General features: G+C 41.5%; 1 protein-coding gene across 3 annotated transcripts; it reads right to left on the bottom strand.

The window, feature by feature from the left end:
* Positions 1–359: 359 nt before the first annotated feature.
* cdc42 (cell division cycle 42) lies at positions 360–14577 on the bottom strand. Of its 3 annotated transcripts, none has more exons than XM_048254304.1 (6): positions 14470–14577; positions 7786–7929; positions 7607–7679; positions 6819–6928; positions 5731–5928; positions 360–1820 (listed from the first exon to the last, which is right to left on the bottom strand). In XM_048254304.1, the coding sequence occupies exons 2-6, from the start codon at positions 7888–7890 to the stop codon at positions 1731–1733; spliced, it is 576 nt and encodes a 191-aa protein (XP_048110261.1). In that variant the 5' UTR covers positions 7891–7929; positions 14470–14577; the 3' UTR covers positions 360–1730. The 3 variants fall into 3 exon arrangements, with proteins under 3 accessions (XP_048110261.1, XP_048110263.1, XP_048110262.1); XM_048254306.1 differs by lacking the exon at positions 14470–14577 and adding an exon at positions 9034–9054; XM_048254305.1 differs by lacking the exon at positions 360–1820 and adding an exon at positions 3180–3458.
* Positions 14578–14884: the final 307 nt, after the last annotated feature.

Genomic DNA, 14884 nt, shown 5'->3' with positions numbered 1-14884 from the left:
CTACTAATTCTCAACAATACTACTACTGCTGCTGCTACTACTACTACTACTACTACTACTACTACTACTACTACTACTACTACTACTACTACTACTACTACTACTACTACTACTACTACTACTACTACTACTACTACTACTACTACTACCACTACCACTACCACTACCACTACCACTACCACTACCACTACCACTACCACTACCACTACCACTACTACTACTACGGTCAATAAAAATGTTCGTTTTTTGTTTTTATTTATTCATATTTTCAACTTGTAGTTTCTTGTATAGAATTACAGCCAAAACTCAGACAGAGACACCATATCTCGAACATCTCAGAGAATACCTGGGAAATCTGGTAAAGGCAATTAAGGTATAAGTTTAATATCTTTGAAAAGAATGCATATACAAGACAGACTTCATACATAGAATTTGGTTTTCCACCAAAACAAAACAAAACAAAACAAAACGAAACGAAACAGAACAAAAACAAAACAACCCAAAAAAAGTTTGCATGACCGACTGCTAGAGTCCCCCAGACTCTGATCCACCTGTGGAGCAACATTTGGCTCTGGAGGGAGGACTTCACTTTTAGTATTCTTCATTCTTGTAATTATTTGAAATGACTGACAGGTGGATCAGAGTTTGGTAGGAGTCCGGCTCCTAACAAATTGAAAAGAAAATAAATTCATAAGATTATAAACAGCACAAAGACGGAAAAACAAAACATGAAAAAAAAAAAAAATTTGAAGACAAAAAGAAAGAAAGAAAACAAAATAATAAAAAAGTGGAACCTATGACTTGTCAGCTTACATTATTATTTGTTAATGTTAATCTACAGCACAGGAACATCACCCATGGCTCACTGGATTAACGCCTCCATGGTCCCTGGCAATGCAATAGATCACACCTCCTGTACTAACACTGTTAGAAAGTTCTTCCTGCTTGAGAAGACAACTTTTTCTCTGACACTTAACACCAATTCCCAAATAAAGCGTTTCATTTGTTTAGTCACTCAGTTGACTACTCAAGACATCTTTCCTCCTTCAAACAGAGGTGTTGGCAAATTAAAAGAAATAATAATAATAATAATAATACAGGAACAAAGCTTTGCAAGCACTTCAGGTGAGGCTCTAGCTGAAACCCAGGGTATGTGTAGATAGGGGTGGGGGGCCATAGAGACTAGGGTTCAAGCTGTAAGTCAGACCTACCGGGTGCATTTCATGACTGGCTTCAGAACCCTCTGCTATGGCTCTGGAAGAATCTGCGGAGCTCTCCACCGACACTGGCCCAGTCCCCTGACCGTAAGACTCAAGCCAAGGACTCAAAAAGGTTCACCATGAAGTGCAGCGCTAAGATCAAATCTCAGTCATTATTAAATGTTTTTGGGACTAAAAATAAAAAAAAGGTATTTAAAAAAACAAAAACAGAAAGTGTCTATTTTGTCCACTATGGCATACACAGGGCCATCGTTTGAAACTTCATTGCAAAGCAAAACACAACCATAAACACTTGTAACTAGGAATAAATTGCTTTAGGGTAGCAAAGCTGATGGGCAGCCTTAGCAGAGAAAGGGAAGGAGGGAGTTGGGGGGGAGGTGAGGGGAAACAAAGTGTTAGGATGTGTGTGAATATACATGTACGTATGGGTCTGACTGTAAGTGTGTGTGTGTGTGTACACGTGTACATATGTGTATGTGTGTGTGGATGCAAGTGTGTGTGAGTGGGTTCTCATAGCAAAACACATTTGCGCTTCTTCTTGGGCTCAGGGGGCTCCAGGGCTGCCAAAATCGCCTCGTCAAAAACATTCTTTAGTCCTTTCTGTGAACACAAAGCAAGGGGAGAGACATGGAGGCTCAATGAGGGAGGAAATCATAATTACAGACACTGAGAGAGTGTGAGAGAGAGAGAGAGAGAGAGAGAGAGAGAGAGAGAGAAAGAAAAACAAAACGGCGTGTTCCGGCGAACCATGATAGGGCACCCTTTGACTTGGGGTACTGGGCGGATGGGAGAAACAGGGTGGTAACCAGACCACTGTGTTAACACAAGACAACGAACACGTGATGAAAAAGACACACACAGAAAGACAGAAGACAGTGATTTCCAATGGGCGGACTGTCTGTTGGCAAAAAAAGGAAAATCACTACAAAAGGATTTGAAAGAGAAAGGGAGAATGTGTGTGATGGTATGCAGATTTCAATTGCAGAGTTTTTAGACTGATTTGTTTTGAGATGTGCAGAAACCAACCAGCCGTTTGGGGGTACACCAAAACCAACAAAACAAGAAAGTGGACATCCAAGAGAGCACAGGCTCAGACACACAAAAAACATATCCCACAAAACCACATACAAAAGGAAATACTTGGAGAGGAATTTGAGGAACACCAGGTTTCAATGCATAGGGCAATTTAACCATCTCTGTGGTGTCTAATCAGGGATTTCTTATCACAAACCCAACTTTGAAAAAAGATACTGTTTTGAATGTGCACATAATGCAAGAAAGAGATAAACACCAGTTCACGTTAATGTTTATGTTGACCTTTATTAATGTCACAAATCATTTCACAAGATTTTTTTTATTTTTAAATATTACTGAGCTTTAATACTTTATTTCTCCACACGATCCCTGGATGGGAACCAATCCTGATAGCAAAGTCTAGCCATACATAATTCTGATATCATAGTCTATGATACATGGCCAAAGTAGTAAATAATACATCGACGTAAAGGAATGAGTTGAAAAATTTGCTTTAAGAGCGGAAATGTGGCGGCGCAGCAGCTTGCCGTCGTGTTAACATTGGACTACTTCCCTTTAATTCTGGTGAGCTCTGTTCAAATCATACTCAAACCCGAGAAACACAAGGCAAACAGGTCGTTAACGGAAATGTACATCCTCATTGGTACCTCCGGACAGTTCATACACACATACACACACACACACAACACACAAACACTCTCTTAACCCTAGGCACCGCAGAGAGGTCGTCCCCACTGGGCGTACGGCTCTCAGCACTGGCGTGCAGAGGAGGCGGTGGGGCGGAGTGCCCTGAAATGCTTTCAGACAGGAAGAGAGGAGCAAAAAACCAAACGCAGAAAAGGACAAGGCAAGGCCAAAACCACAGCAAGAAAACACAACAAAAACAACCTCCCCCAAAAAAAAAAAATATATATAAATAAATAAATAAAAATAAATTTTGGTAATGAACGTGGTTCACATTTCAGCACAGTTTTGTTATGGGGCGTGGGGTGGGGAGTGCCAGGGAAACTCAGGAGCTGAAATCATTCTGAACAGGAGGTAAACCAAAGGAAGCAGCAGACATTTGGGAGGAGGGAAGAGGATGGGGTGGAGAGGGGGATTTAGAAAGCAGGCTTAGAATATACAGCACTTCCTTTTTCTCTGTGTTTCTGGTGGCTCAAGGGCAGCTAGGATAGCTTCATCAAATACATTCTTCAGACCTCTCTACAAAGACAGAGGGGAGAGGAGAAAGAAGAAAGCACCAATGTTAGCACTCAGCCTACGGAACAGGTTAGAAGCAGACAGAGAGAACTATATAGTGGAGTTTCAGATTGTACATCTGTGTTTCCCACAAGTCTTAAATGCAAATCGAGTGGCGTAGAACTGCAGTCTAAGAAAATAATGCTTCTAGGAATGCATTTAGTTGCTGTTAATACACCATGGAGTCCCACCAAAGCAAAGGTTATGTGTGGGAAACACTGAGCAGAGAGAGAGAGTGCAAGAGAGAGAAAAGAATGAACAAAAGAAAAAGAAAGAAATAAACGAGAGAGAGAAGCAAGCTAAATGAAGCTGCTTAACAGTGTACACCTCATTAGACAGAGGTAGAGGGGGGGAGGCCGAGAGAGAAACTACAAAGCATTTTAAGTACATTCAGTTGAGGTAGAAACTACAGGCAGAAATCAGGTTTGTGCTGAAGATTATCCTCAAGATGCTGACAGAGGACACTAGGCACACTAAGCATCTAGTCGGTGACTGAAGCAGTGGATGTTTGTGTGAAAGAAAGAAGTGAGAACAAAGCGAGCCAAGAAGACGGCCTACAGTCAGATTTGCCTGCACCCCAACCCCCAAGAAATGCTCTTAATCCTCTTCAAAGAGGGATGTGTCAGTTAAGCATGTGCAAGACCCTCCCTCAGATCAGCTTCCAGTGCTGGAGCTTGCTGCTGTTCATCCAGCTATATCTACTTTATAATATGACTTCAGTACCTTCAGCATGCACCAAAACAATACCATGCATGCACATCATCAACTTCTTCAGGGGACAAGATAGCAATTACAACAAATTTGAAGATGAGCACCCAGAATCTGACAGCTCACACCATTCCTGATTTTGTGTTCTCTTCTTTTCTAGAAGGATATGTAGTAATCAGCTCAAGAAGGGCGCAGTGGCAGTGTAAAATAAAATGCAGCTGAATAGGTTAATCTCCCCACTGAGATATGAATGTCCACAGAAATGTGCCAGGCTATGGGTCTGCTTTGCATTTCAATAAAATATCAAACATGACATACTGTAGACACAGAGCTAGACCAGAGGTGCGTTCAAATTCGGCAAACAGTGGTGAACGTTCGTGGTGAACATGTATTTTTTGATTAGTTAAATTTGAACGATTTAGTGTTAACATTTCATTGTAACGATAATTGCATTGTTGCCTTCGTCAAACTCGCGTCCAGTCCCACTGTATGTTCGCGGAGAACTATGTCTTCCTCAGATTGTTTGCGATTGTTCGCAAACGTTCCCCGAAAACTCAAGGCTAGCGGAAAACTGTTAGCAAACGTTTGCGAATTTGAACGCACCTCAGGCTTTTTGGATGCTGGGCATGCATGGCCAAATAGTGTTGTGTTTTTGCACACTGTGCTAGTTAATCAACTATGCTGTTAGATCCCTAAAACAGCCGTGCTAAGTCAGTTCACTGCATCAGTAGTGATTAAATTTTGGTCTGGTTTTGTCACTGATAACAACTATATTTAATTTCTCACTGGATAAAATTGTGTGTGTGTGTGTGTGTGTGTGTGTGTGTGTGTGTGTGTGTGTGGGGGCAAGAACCATGAAACAGACTGGTTCTTCTGCACCGAGCTGTGTCATCTAACTGTGCCAAGGAAATCACGCTGGGCTCAGCCAGCAATTATTCTGCGACAAAGCCCAGGCAAGCGGAAATGCCAGTATAAAGGCTCACTCACCGTGCTCAAAAAAAATTGGTTGAACAGTGGAAAGGCACCAGACAATATTCCCAAGCATTACACCCCAACCACCAGTGCCTGAGCATTACACCAACATGCTTTCTTGTCTCCACTTTCTTGTTTTTAATTGTTGTCGTAGTTAGTACCATGTCTCTTTCAAAAGTGAGAAAGAAATGAAGTGATAGAAAAAAAAAAAAAAAAACTTACCTGTATTTGTTTGTACTAATTAGATGGGACAGGCTGATGCACACTTAAACTATGCATGTTAGCAATGCAGACAGTGTAGAAGTTGCTAGCAAAAGACGCTTCTCCCCATGGGGTTTAGTCTTTTTGTGGTACACCCGCCTCCTAATCCGTGCCCAATCCATGCAGTCAACACAAGAGGTTACACTACCACCTAGTTTGGATTAGTGCTGGCTGTGACTGGTGCCGAAACCAGTGTGTGAGAGACACACAGATGGCAGAGACAATAGCAACACCCTGTCTGTTGCCTCATTCTGCTTTCTGTTTGTGTGTGTGTGTGTCTCAGGGACAAACGCACCTGTGTGAGGGCGGAGCACTCCACGTATTTGACTGCTTTGAGGTCTCGGGCCAGCTTCTCAGCCGTCTCCGGGGTGATGGGCTTCTGCTTGTTCTTGGCCAGCTTCTCGATGGTGGAGGGGTCGTCCCGCAGATCAATTTGCGTGCCCACCAGCAGGAAAGGGGTCTTTGGACAGTGGTGAGTGATCTCTGGGACCCACTGAAGACAGGGACAGCAGAACACCACTCATGAGCTGAAGAATGCTGTGGTTTTACTTAGAACACCTTCAAGATTTTAATACAACATCTGGATCTGTGCCAGTAAAAAAAAGCCGCTTGTTTTTCTTCTACCTAACCATTATCTCTTCACCACTTCCTCATATAGCGTAGTGTAGGCACTCACACTCAAACTTCTTTGATGGAACTTTTTTGGGTTTTATAACCCCATACAATTATGAAAGTAATATGTGAAGTAAAAAATATTGGCAGAATTAATGCAAGCATGACCAGAAAGAACAGATTAAGGCAACATGTTAACCCTTAAGACCCATTCACACCAGTAACAATAGCGATAACTATAAACAAATATCGTTCTCGTTAATATGAATGACGACATGAACTATAACGTTAACGACATGAAGAACAATATCATTGGGGATCACTTTCAGAGCGATTTTGAGAACAATAAAAAGCTAATAGCCAATCAGAACCCATCAAACTTTAGCAGTCACATTCATTAACACAGTAGAGACTTTGTTTATCGTTGTTCAGTGTGAACGCTTTTATCGTTATGGTTATAGTTACCATTATTGTTCTTGGTGTGAATGACCCTTTAAATGTTTTTGAACATTCTAACAGTAGATTCCATTCCGCAACAATTCAAGGTTCTAAAATTCTATGTTGAATTCAATGAACCCAGATATTCTTTAGAACGTTCATTTTCCAACATTCCCATCACACAGGTGTGGCGGTACACCTTCAAAGTGACAGATCATGAGTCTGCTGGGTGCATCCAGACTGTAAGGTCTTTCTGACCATCATCAGCACCACTAAAATGGAGCAACAGTTAGAGTTTATGGTGTTCTCATCGAGTACTGCAGACACACAAACCTTTTCTTTGACGTTTTCAAATGAGGAGGGCGAGACAACGGAAAAGCAGACTAAGAACACATCTGTCTGAGGATAACTCAAAGGTCGTAACCTATCGTAATCCTCCTGACCTATGGAGAGAAGAGAGAGGAGTTAAGAGTCAGGTCAAACATAATATTACATTCAGGGTTCCCAATCTAAGAGAAATTATTTTTGACCCCCCCCCCCCCCCCTCCTTTGGTCTTCAACAAATTACCTATTTACAGCCATAGTCAATTCAAATCTATTTGGGATTTAGATGCAAGTGTAAACAGGGTTACTAACCAGTGGGGAATAAATAAGTAGTCTAGTATAGTTAACTTTGCAAACAAAACCACTATGTGTGCCATGTATTATTTATCCGTCCACAGTTTAACTTCTGGCATCGGTGTCTAATGAGTAATTAACTATGTACATGACGATTCTATTGAGCTATGATGCTCAGATTATTGGTTTCTCAAGGTTGCCTACCGTCCTAGTCAAGATGAGTGGATTTCTGACCTAAGCTTGGAAGATAGCCATTATTGGAGATTTGGCTTTCACAATTATAGTTTTACAAGGGATAATATATTGTCTGATAGTCATTATTGGAAAATAAGTCCTAACAGGGCGAACAGGACCCAGATGCAAAGCAGAGGCCGTATAATAATCCAATATAAATTGATCACTCAGTTCAGCCTGGTCCAGTTAGCCGAGAGGGCAATGTGTGTGTGAAGGCGTACTGCAAAACTCCCATATGAGACATATAGGAGAATTGCAGAGATGTATACCTGCAGTGTCAAAAAGCCCAAGAGTGTAGGGCTCCCCGCCGATCATAACCGTTACTGCATAGTTATCAAACACCTGAGGACAAAACACATGAAGGGACACAGTGATCAGATGAGGGTAAAGAACAGTGGTACCCAAAGATGGCAAGACAAGCTTCAGAGATCTAGGGCCACAAGCTTACCGTTGGGACATACTCCGAGGGGAACTTGTTGGTAGTGTAGGAGATGAGCAGGCAGGTTTTACCCACGGCACCATCACCGACCACAACACACTTAATCGTCTGCATAGCTGTGCTCTTTCAGGGTCGACTACTCTCATTCAAGATCTGCCCAGGGGAAGAGAAGACAGAGGAGGGAGCTTTAACAACTATTTAACACCACAATATTTCTTTTGACTGAAGATGATTGACTTCTTCTACATCACTAGCTTAGGTAATAGTTATAGCCTACTTCTGCAATACTGACTAATGATGACACACAACCCTTTGGCTGTATTTCAGTCAATGAGTTGTGAGTGGTTCCTATGTTGACATGCAATATTACGCAAAGACTTCCTTCTCTTATCAACTTCACACTTAGCAGCACTTAGTGAACGATGCCTAAATAGAAGGGTTGACGGATGCTTAAGCCACAGGATTCTATCAACATTTGCAAAAGCCTCGCAAACAAAGTGAATCGCATTTCCACTTGTCAACTGGATAGTTTTTAACAGGAAATGGGAATATTTTAATGCCACCATATCAATATGTGAAGAGTACTAAACACGCAATTAGCCTGTGCTGAATTGGTCAATTAAATATTTAATACCATGTTACAATATTTTCGGCAACATTCAGGCCATCAAATTTCTGTGAACCAAAGCAGGAAGTGTTTGTTGGAGCAAGCGATTTCTCCACCTATGTGATAAGGGAACTTAAAAAGCAATTGATTGTATTGTCCTAGCAGCTTCCAAATAGGTCAGAAGGGCATTTTCTACAATGACAAATATCACGTTATATATGGGCACAACCATATAAAATTCCATTGATTTCTCCCCCTTTGCCCTAAACAACTGACGCACAAGGAGGAGGATTTCACTTCAAAGCTTCCTGTTTATGACAAACAAAAGAGCACAACTCCCCGACAAAGGATGCAACAGACTATAGAGGATGCCGGAAGCACAATGGGAGCAGTGCCATCTATTAAAGGTCTAACTGTGGACATGCACATATGCTGAAACAAATGGGGGCTTCACAGCCTGTGTGTGCAACTGTGCATCAGCATGGCATTAACAGTGTGCATGGGCACAAACGTCATCTGTCCTACCATGTGGATTGTGTGTGTTTTTAAATCTGTCATATTTGAGGGAATTTCTATGCGTACGATGCAGGCATAACAAGGTGACAATTATGGCAGTTATGGCCAGAGGAAAATGCAGAGAAAGCACTGACCCCTTTGCAATTGTCCTGAGGCAGAGGGGCTGTGATGCACCTGGCTTCCTCCGTGCCTGATTTGTTTTCTTTTGTTTCTTATATTGCAGAGCAAATAAAACAGCAAAACTCTGGTCGGTTATGGCATCCATCATTCAAAACAACAGAATGCAGAGATCAAGGGAGAGGAGAAACCACATCTGTTACTCTGGGGAAAATCCAGAGGAAACAACTGACCTCTGGAGCACCAGCTTCCCTACTGCCCCCGCCTCAACCACCACCACCACCACCACCACTCCCCTCAGTCTGGCCCTTCTTCGGGCTGGATAGTAGGTCACTGCCAAACAGGAGCTGACGCAGACTGGCGGCAGGCACGCAAACATGGGCTGCCACAAGCACACTGCCGACAGAGGGTGCAGTCAAGACTCTAGCCTGCACAACACAATAAACAAAACTCAGCCCCGGGACAGAGGATGAGCCTGTGAAACTAGGTTCTGGACACGAACCATCGCCTGGTAGGCTAATGGTCCGACGCCCATTGCAGGACTGATGTGGGGGAGACACGGACAATGGCACATCCAAAGAGGATAACAACAATGCTGTGTTGGTGGCCTGAGAGGTCTACCTCCCATTCTGTTCAGCGTGTGACCATGTTCAACTCCTTTAAGCAGCATTTGCTTTGTGAGCATGCAAGCAACATTGCAAATTGACCAATCGTTAAGCTCAGGTTCAAAATAAGCACATAATCACAGTAGTTTCTTTCTTGCAGCAGAGGTTTTCATCGAAAAGGACCTAAAAAACAAATCCATATTAGTTTGTTGATGCACATTAGCTAACATTAGCTAAAGCTTGAAGCAAACTAACTATTCATAAGGGCAACAAATGCAAGATGAGTGACGGAGAGGGATTTGACATGTGCAGGGCAGAGCTTCATTTATTTAAAAATGACTAAGAAGCCACTGCTGTGTGTCACCGCATTCATATTCACCCATGGAGCCCTACAGTGAATTTGGTGGTATGACATTCATTCAATCGCGGCGTCTCTTGGCGACAACACACACAAAAAAAAAAAAAAATCCCAAATACCGTAAGAGATGTGACATATGATGCTATGGCAATATCAGCAAATGTAGTTTATGCTGCAAGTTAATTAACAGTCAAAGTGCCTGCCTTTAAAACAAGGATGATGGGACCCTTTTTTAGGTCAAAATACTTCTACTATGGTTATAGACTTGTTTTTGCCCTACCAAACCTTATTTGCTATCAAATGCAGGTATTTGTTGGTCAGCAGGGCCAGCAGGTACTTTGCTAAGCATCCGTCTTCAGACACAGAGAGGGTTTGGCGCAGTCGCCACTGGGAAGGAGAGCAGGCAGATGGATCAGGCAAGACCAGGGGGAGTAGAGCATGTCTGGACTACTTCCACCACGTCCCGGGAGCCCCACCCACATTCAAAGAGCATTCATACGCCATGTCCACTTAGCCCTCTAGCCGAGCCCATGAACAACATCAGCACACCATCACAATCTGACAAATAGCCAGACAGTAACACTGACATGTAGCCTCTTTGTGTGCGTTTGCACATGCTTACGTCTTCTGTTTCTACATGTGAACGTTTAGGCTACTTGCTGTGAAGGATTGTGAAGGATTACTCAAACACTTTATGAAATACTGAGGCTGGCCTGGCCTGTGGTGGCCAACTGGAATTCCATTATTAAAACTTAAAAGTAGCTCAGCTCTGAGTTCCATCACCCTGACCATAGTGGAACAGTAGGGAGCTGAGGCACAGTGGCAGGAAATCTGACCACTGCGTGGAGTGTGAGCATGATCACTACAACAATGGCCACAGCTTGATGGTGCATTCATCAGCCTTCCTGCTATTGCCTGCCACTTCGCAAGCAAATTCCCCACCCCCACCACCACACACACAAAAACTTGAATAGGTTCCATCAGCACAGACAGCAGTACTAGAGTTGGCTTCAACAACACAATCATATGTCAGGTGTGTGTGATATGGACAAAAAAAAAATATTTTTTATATGTTTTGTGATTTTGACGATAACGATAATTTGACGATATTCTTAAAAATGTGTTTTAAAGGTCTGGGTTACTGACAGCTCATTATTTATGAATAGCATCATTATTATCATAATCAATGACCTGTGACTTTTCAACCAAATCAACCAATGCATTGTCACTCTGACACATTTCCAATTCTGTCCCCACTCCTGTGTGTGGGCTGGTCTAGTCGGCTACATTAGCTGAGCAGATGGATAACAGTTTCCGAAGAGAAAGTCTCAAGCTGAAGTTCCTTTCAAACCTTTATTTAGGATTCACTTTAAAACTAAGCAGATATACAGAGCATATCTCTCCAATTGCATTTAATGTTTAAAGGAGAAATCTGGCGATTTTTTTTACATAGATCTCCGTTTCACGACAATCGGTTTTACCTAGCTCAGGGGTTGGCAACTTTTTTTGCCTGGAGAGCCACTTTTATCAAATTTATTTTTTTTTAATCTCAGAAGAGCAAGGTTACAAGAAAAAGTTTAACGTAGGCCTAAAGTTACTTTCATTCAACAGAGGATTTTTTAATACATTTTCTACTAGTTTTAAAAGTAATGTGCAAGTAACTTGAAATGTAAAGTGGAATGACAGAAGTATAGGCCCAATTAGACTTCCCATGTAGGCTAAACATCACCCCCTATTTTCCCAGTGTCCTTTGGTATGCAAAGTAACATCATAGTTTACAACACAACACTCAATTTTCATTGACATGTCATTGGCAAAAAATTGAACATTAAGCCTACCAGAGATTAGATTTGGTGATGGCCTTGGATTCTGGCTGGCTCATATTCAGTGAGGTGAAGTTTCATGCAAGAATTGAGGCTGTCATCATTTAAGGGCAACTCCACGCAAAACTGTCATATATCCATAACGCCATATATTGTTTGATATTGACATGGCAACGAACAGCGAATGTAACAATATTGTGCAGGCTACGGTTACGGAGTCAAGTGAGGTGGGAAGTTATTACTCAGATAGACCTACGAACTAAAATAAAATACATTTTAATTAAATAGGCCTACTCATTATTATTTTCAAAAGCTGAGCCGCATCAGAGGGATTAAAGAGCCGCATGCGGCTCCGGAGCCGCGGGTTGCCGACCCCTGACCTAGCTCGAGTTGCTAGTTCTAGTTAAAGCTGCTAAGCACTCTGGGGGCATGAACATGGGGCCTCACGGACATGCCCCCAAAGTGTAGTGCTGTAGCTGCCTTAATGTTTTCAAGTGTTTTTTTTTTATTTAAATACTCGATAATGTGTGGCCAGCGGTAGTGTCATGGTTAAGGAGCTGGGATAGCGTGCAGTAGGATGAAAGTTGTGGGTTCATTTCCTGGCTTCCACCGTTGTGTCCTTGAGCAAGGCAATTATATAATATAATAATAATAATATCGTTGACATATGTAAGTCACATGGACAACAGTGTCTGCTAAATGAATAAATGTAAATAACATTCATTTGCACATTGTTAAAACATCAATCACAATATTATCGTAGACTAAATATATTGCGCACCCCAATGTCAGGTCACAAAAAAAAAAATCACTTAAATTCACAAAAAAGACACCACTTAAACCAATTAGACCTTTTTTTTTCATTTACAGTTTCTAAGGAACTTTTGGATGACCACAGTTCAAACTGGTGCAACAGAGGTAACAGACAGAATCCTCAGTGTCACTGTACTATACCAAAAGTCTAACAGTCTATTGCTTCAGAATACCTATAACTTATTGTCACTTCTATTCTGCCCAAGGGCCTTTCCTGTGATGGCACAGAACACAGGCCTAACAGGAAGTTGTATTTCCTAACCGATTTAACACACAGGTCTTCTTACACACTTAACATCTCTGGGCAAGCAATTTACAGTGAAGGCTATTGGAGGTGTTTTGACACAAACCAGTGAAAGCTTCAGTTAAGTGAAAGCTTTATCAATGAAAGCTTCAGTTAAGTGGACAGTGTTTAAAAAAAAAACTCTGTAGCTTCTCATCCCCAAGACTCATCATGCTGTAGTATTATGTCAGAGAAAGTCAACCAAAACCGAAAGATATCCGAAACTGAAACCTGTGTAACACATCCAAAATCCGAAAACAGAGCAATCATTTCACCCTTTCCACTCTACACCAGGGGTATCCTCACCAAATTCAAGCATGAATAGAAGGCATAATCTTCAACACCTTTAGTCCTAACATCAGACACAAGTAGAAGTATTAGTTAAACTTAAATATTATTCCCAATGCGATGGGTAAATCGAAGTTAGATTGATGAGAAAGTTGACATGAAAAAAGTACTAAATTACATTAGCCTCACAAAAGTAGCTTTCTGTTCAAAATCCACATTCAGACAGTATATCAGCAATGATACACAACAGCATCTCTCGGAAAATGTAAATATTAATGTTAACTATTTCATCACAACTAGGAGCGGATAGGCCAAAGAACTGAACTAGCTGCTCCTCTTTAGCCCCTCTTTCCTAGATCTAGTGTTCTAGTGTTCTAGTGCTCACAGGCCTGTGTTTCTTCCGGTGTGGCTAATGCCCAGTCGATACATTGACCAAAATCTGTCTGTTGCGCTCATAGCGTTTCTTTCGTCTCTTAGTAATTTTGTACGTTTCGGGTTGGATATCCTCATCGTTTTTTAAAACACGTATTAAAATAAACATGACAAATAACCCGGTTACTCTGAAAACCATATCGATAACGTTAGCCAAGTCACCAAAAAACAGTGGCCTTGATTAGGATACATTTAACGCTGGGTTGACGTTAACTGTTAGTTACTCCCTAGACAGGAATAGATTCCTATCTATTTCATCTGGTCTAAACTAACTAACTTTGCGAACGCCATTTACAAGATTGTAACGACTCTTCCTTGGTTTAAATGCAATGTTGGCTACAATCCGACGACGGCCTCGAACATTTTTGGCTTAACGTTAGTTTATGTTAACGTTAGCTATTTAACGTTAAGTAGCTCGATCAAATGCCGCATTCGCTGTCGACTTAACGTTAGCGGCGATATATCAATTCATGTATTTGGGGACTTGGGGAATGGCGTTAAGTTAAATAACTCTGGACATCTTTGGTAAACACTATGTATCGTAAAAACATAGCGATTAAGGTTAAAACTGACGACTTTTCAGAGACAGCTTCATAGCATCTCCCTGGTCAAGCTTCCTTTGCCGTCAGTTAGCAAGCTAGCGATAATATTAACGCTGGTTTGTTAGCATATTGGCTAGCTAGCAAGCTAACATTAGCTGCGGTCATTTGGCATAAATAATGTGGAGCTAAAATCATCATACACATTCACATTTTAGAACTGGTGACGCACTAAGATATATTCAGACCACGTCGTCTGTTTTCACTGATAAACATCAACAATATATTCCAATATAACATTTTTCATCTTACCGTATCCTTTCTGTTTGTTTCTCTGTGCCGGGCGTTGGCAGGTCCGCACTAGGGGTTTCCCTGACCACTGTACAGGGGCACGTCGCGTTTTGCGCAACGTCAAGTATTCTTTAATTAGCATAACCAGATCGGTGTGTGAAGATAGATCTGATAGCCTACATAGATGTGGATGGTATATCCAGTATGATATTCAGTGTATATTAATCTAATACAGTATATGGTATTGCATTATACTGCATAGTACATTTATGTACAGGATATCATATCACACACACACACACACACACACACACACACAGTTTACATTTTTTCATACATAGTAAATTATGTTTTGCAGATGGTTAAGTACGGTTCATGTATACAAGAATGGACATTTTAACCGAGAAAGCTTAGAATGCTAACGAATGTCAGTCGT

Source organism: Alosa alosa, chromosome 10 (assembly GCF_017589495.1).
Source record: "Alosa alosa isolate M-15738 ecotype Scorff River chromosome 10, AALO_Geno_1.1, whole genome shotgun sequence".
NCBI classification, from domain to species: Eukaryota; Metazoa; Chordata; class Actinopteri; order Clupeiformes; family Clupeidae; genus Alosa; species Alosa alosa.
The sequence above is the reverse complement of the archived record's forward strand: the minus strand, read 5'-3'. Positions and strand labels throughout refer to the sequence as shown.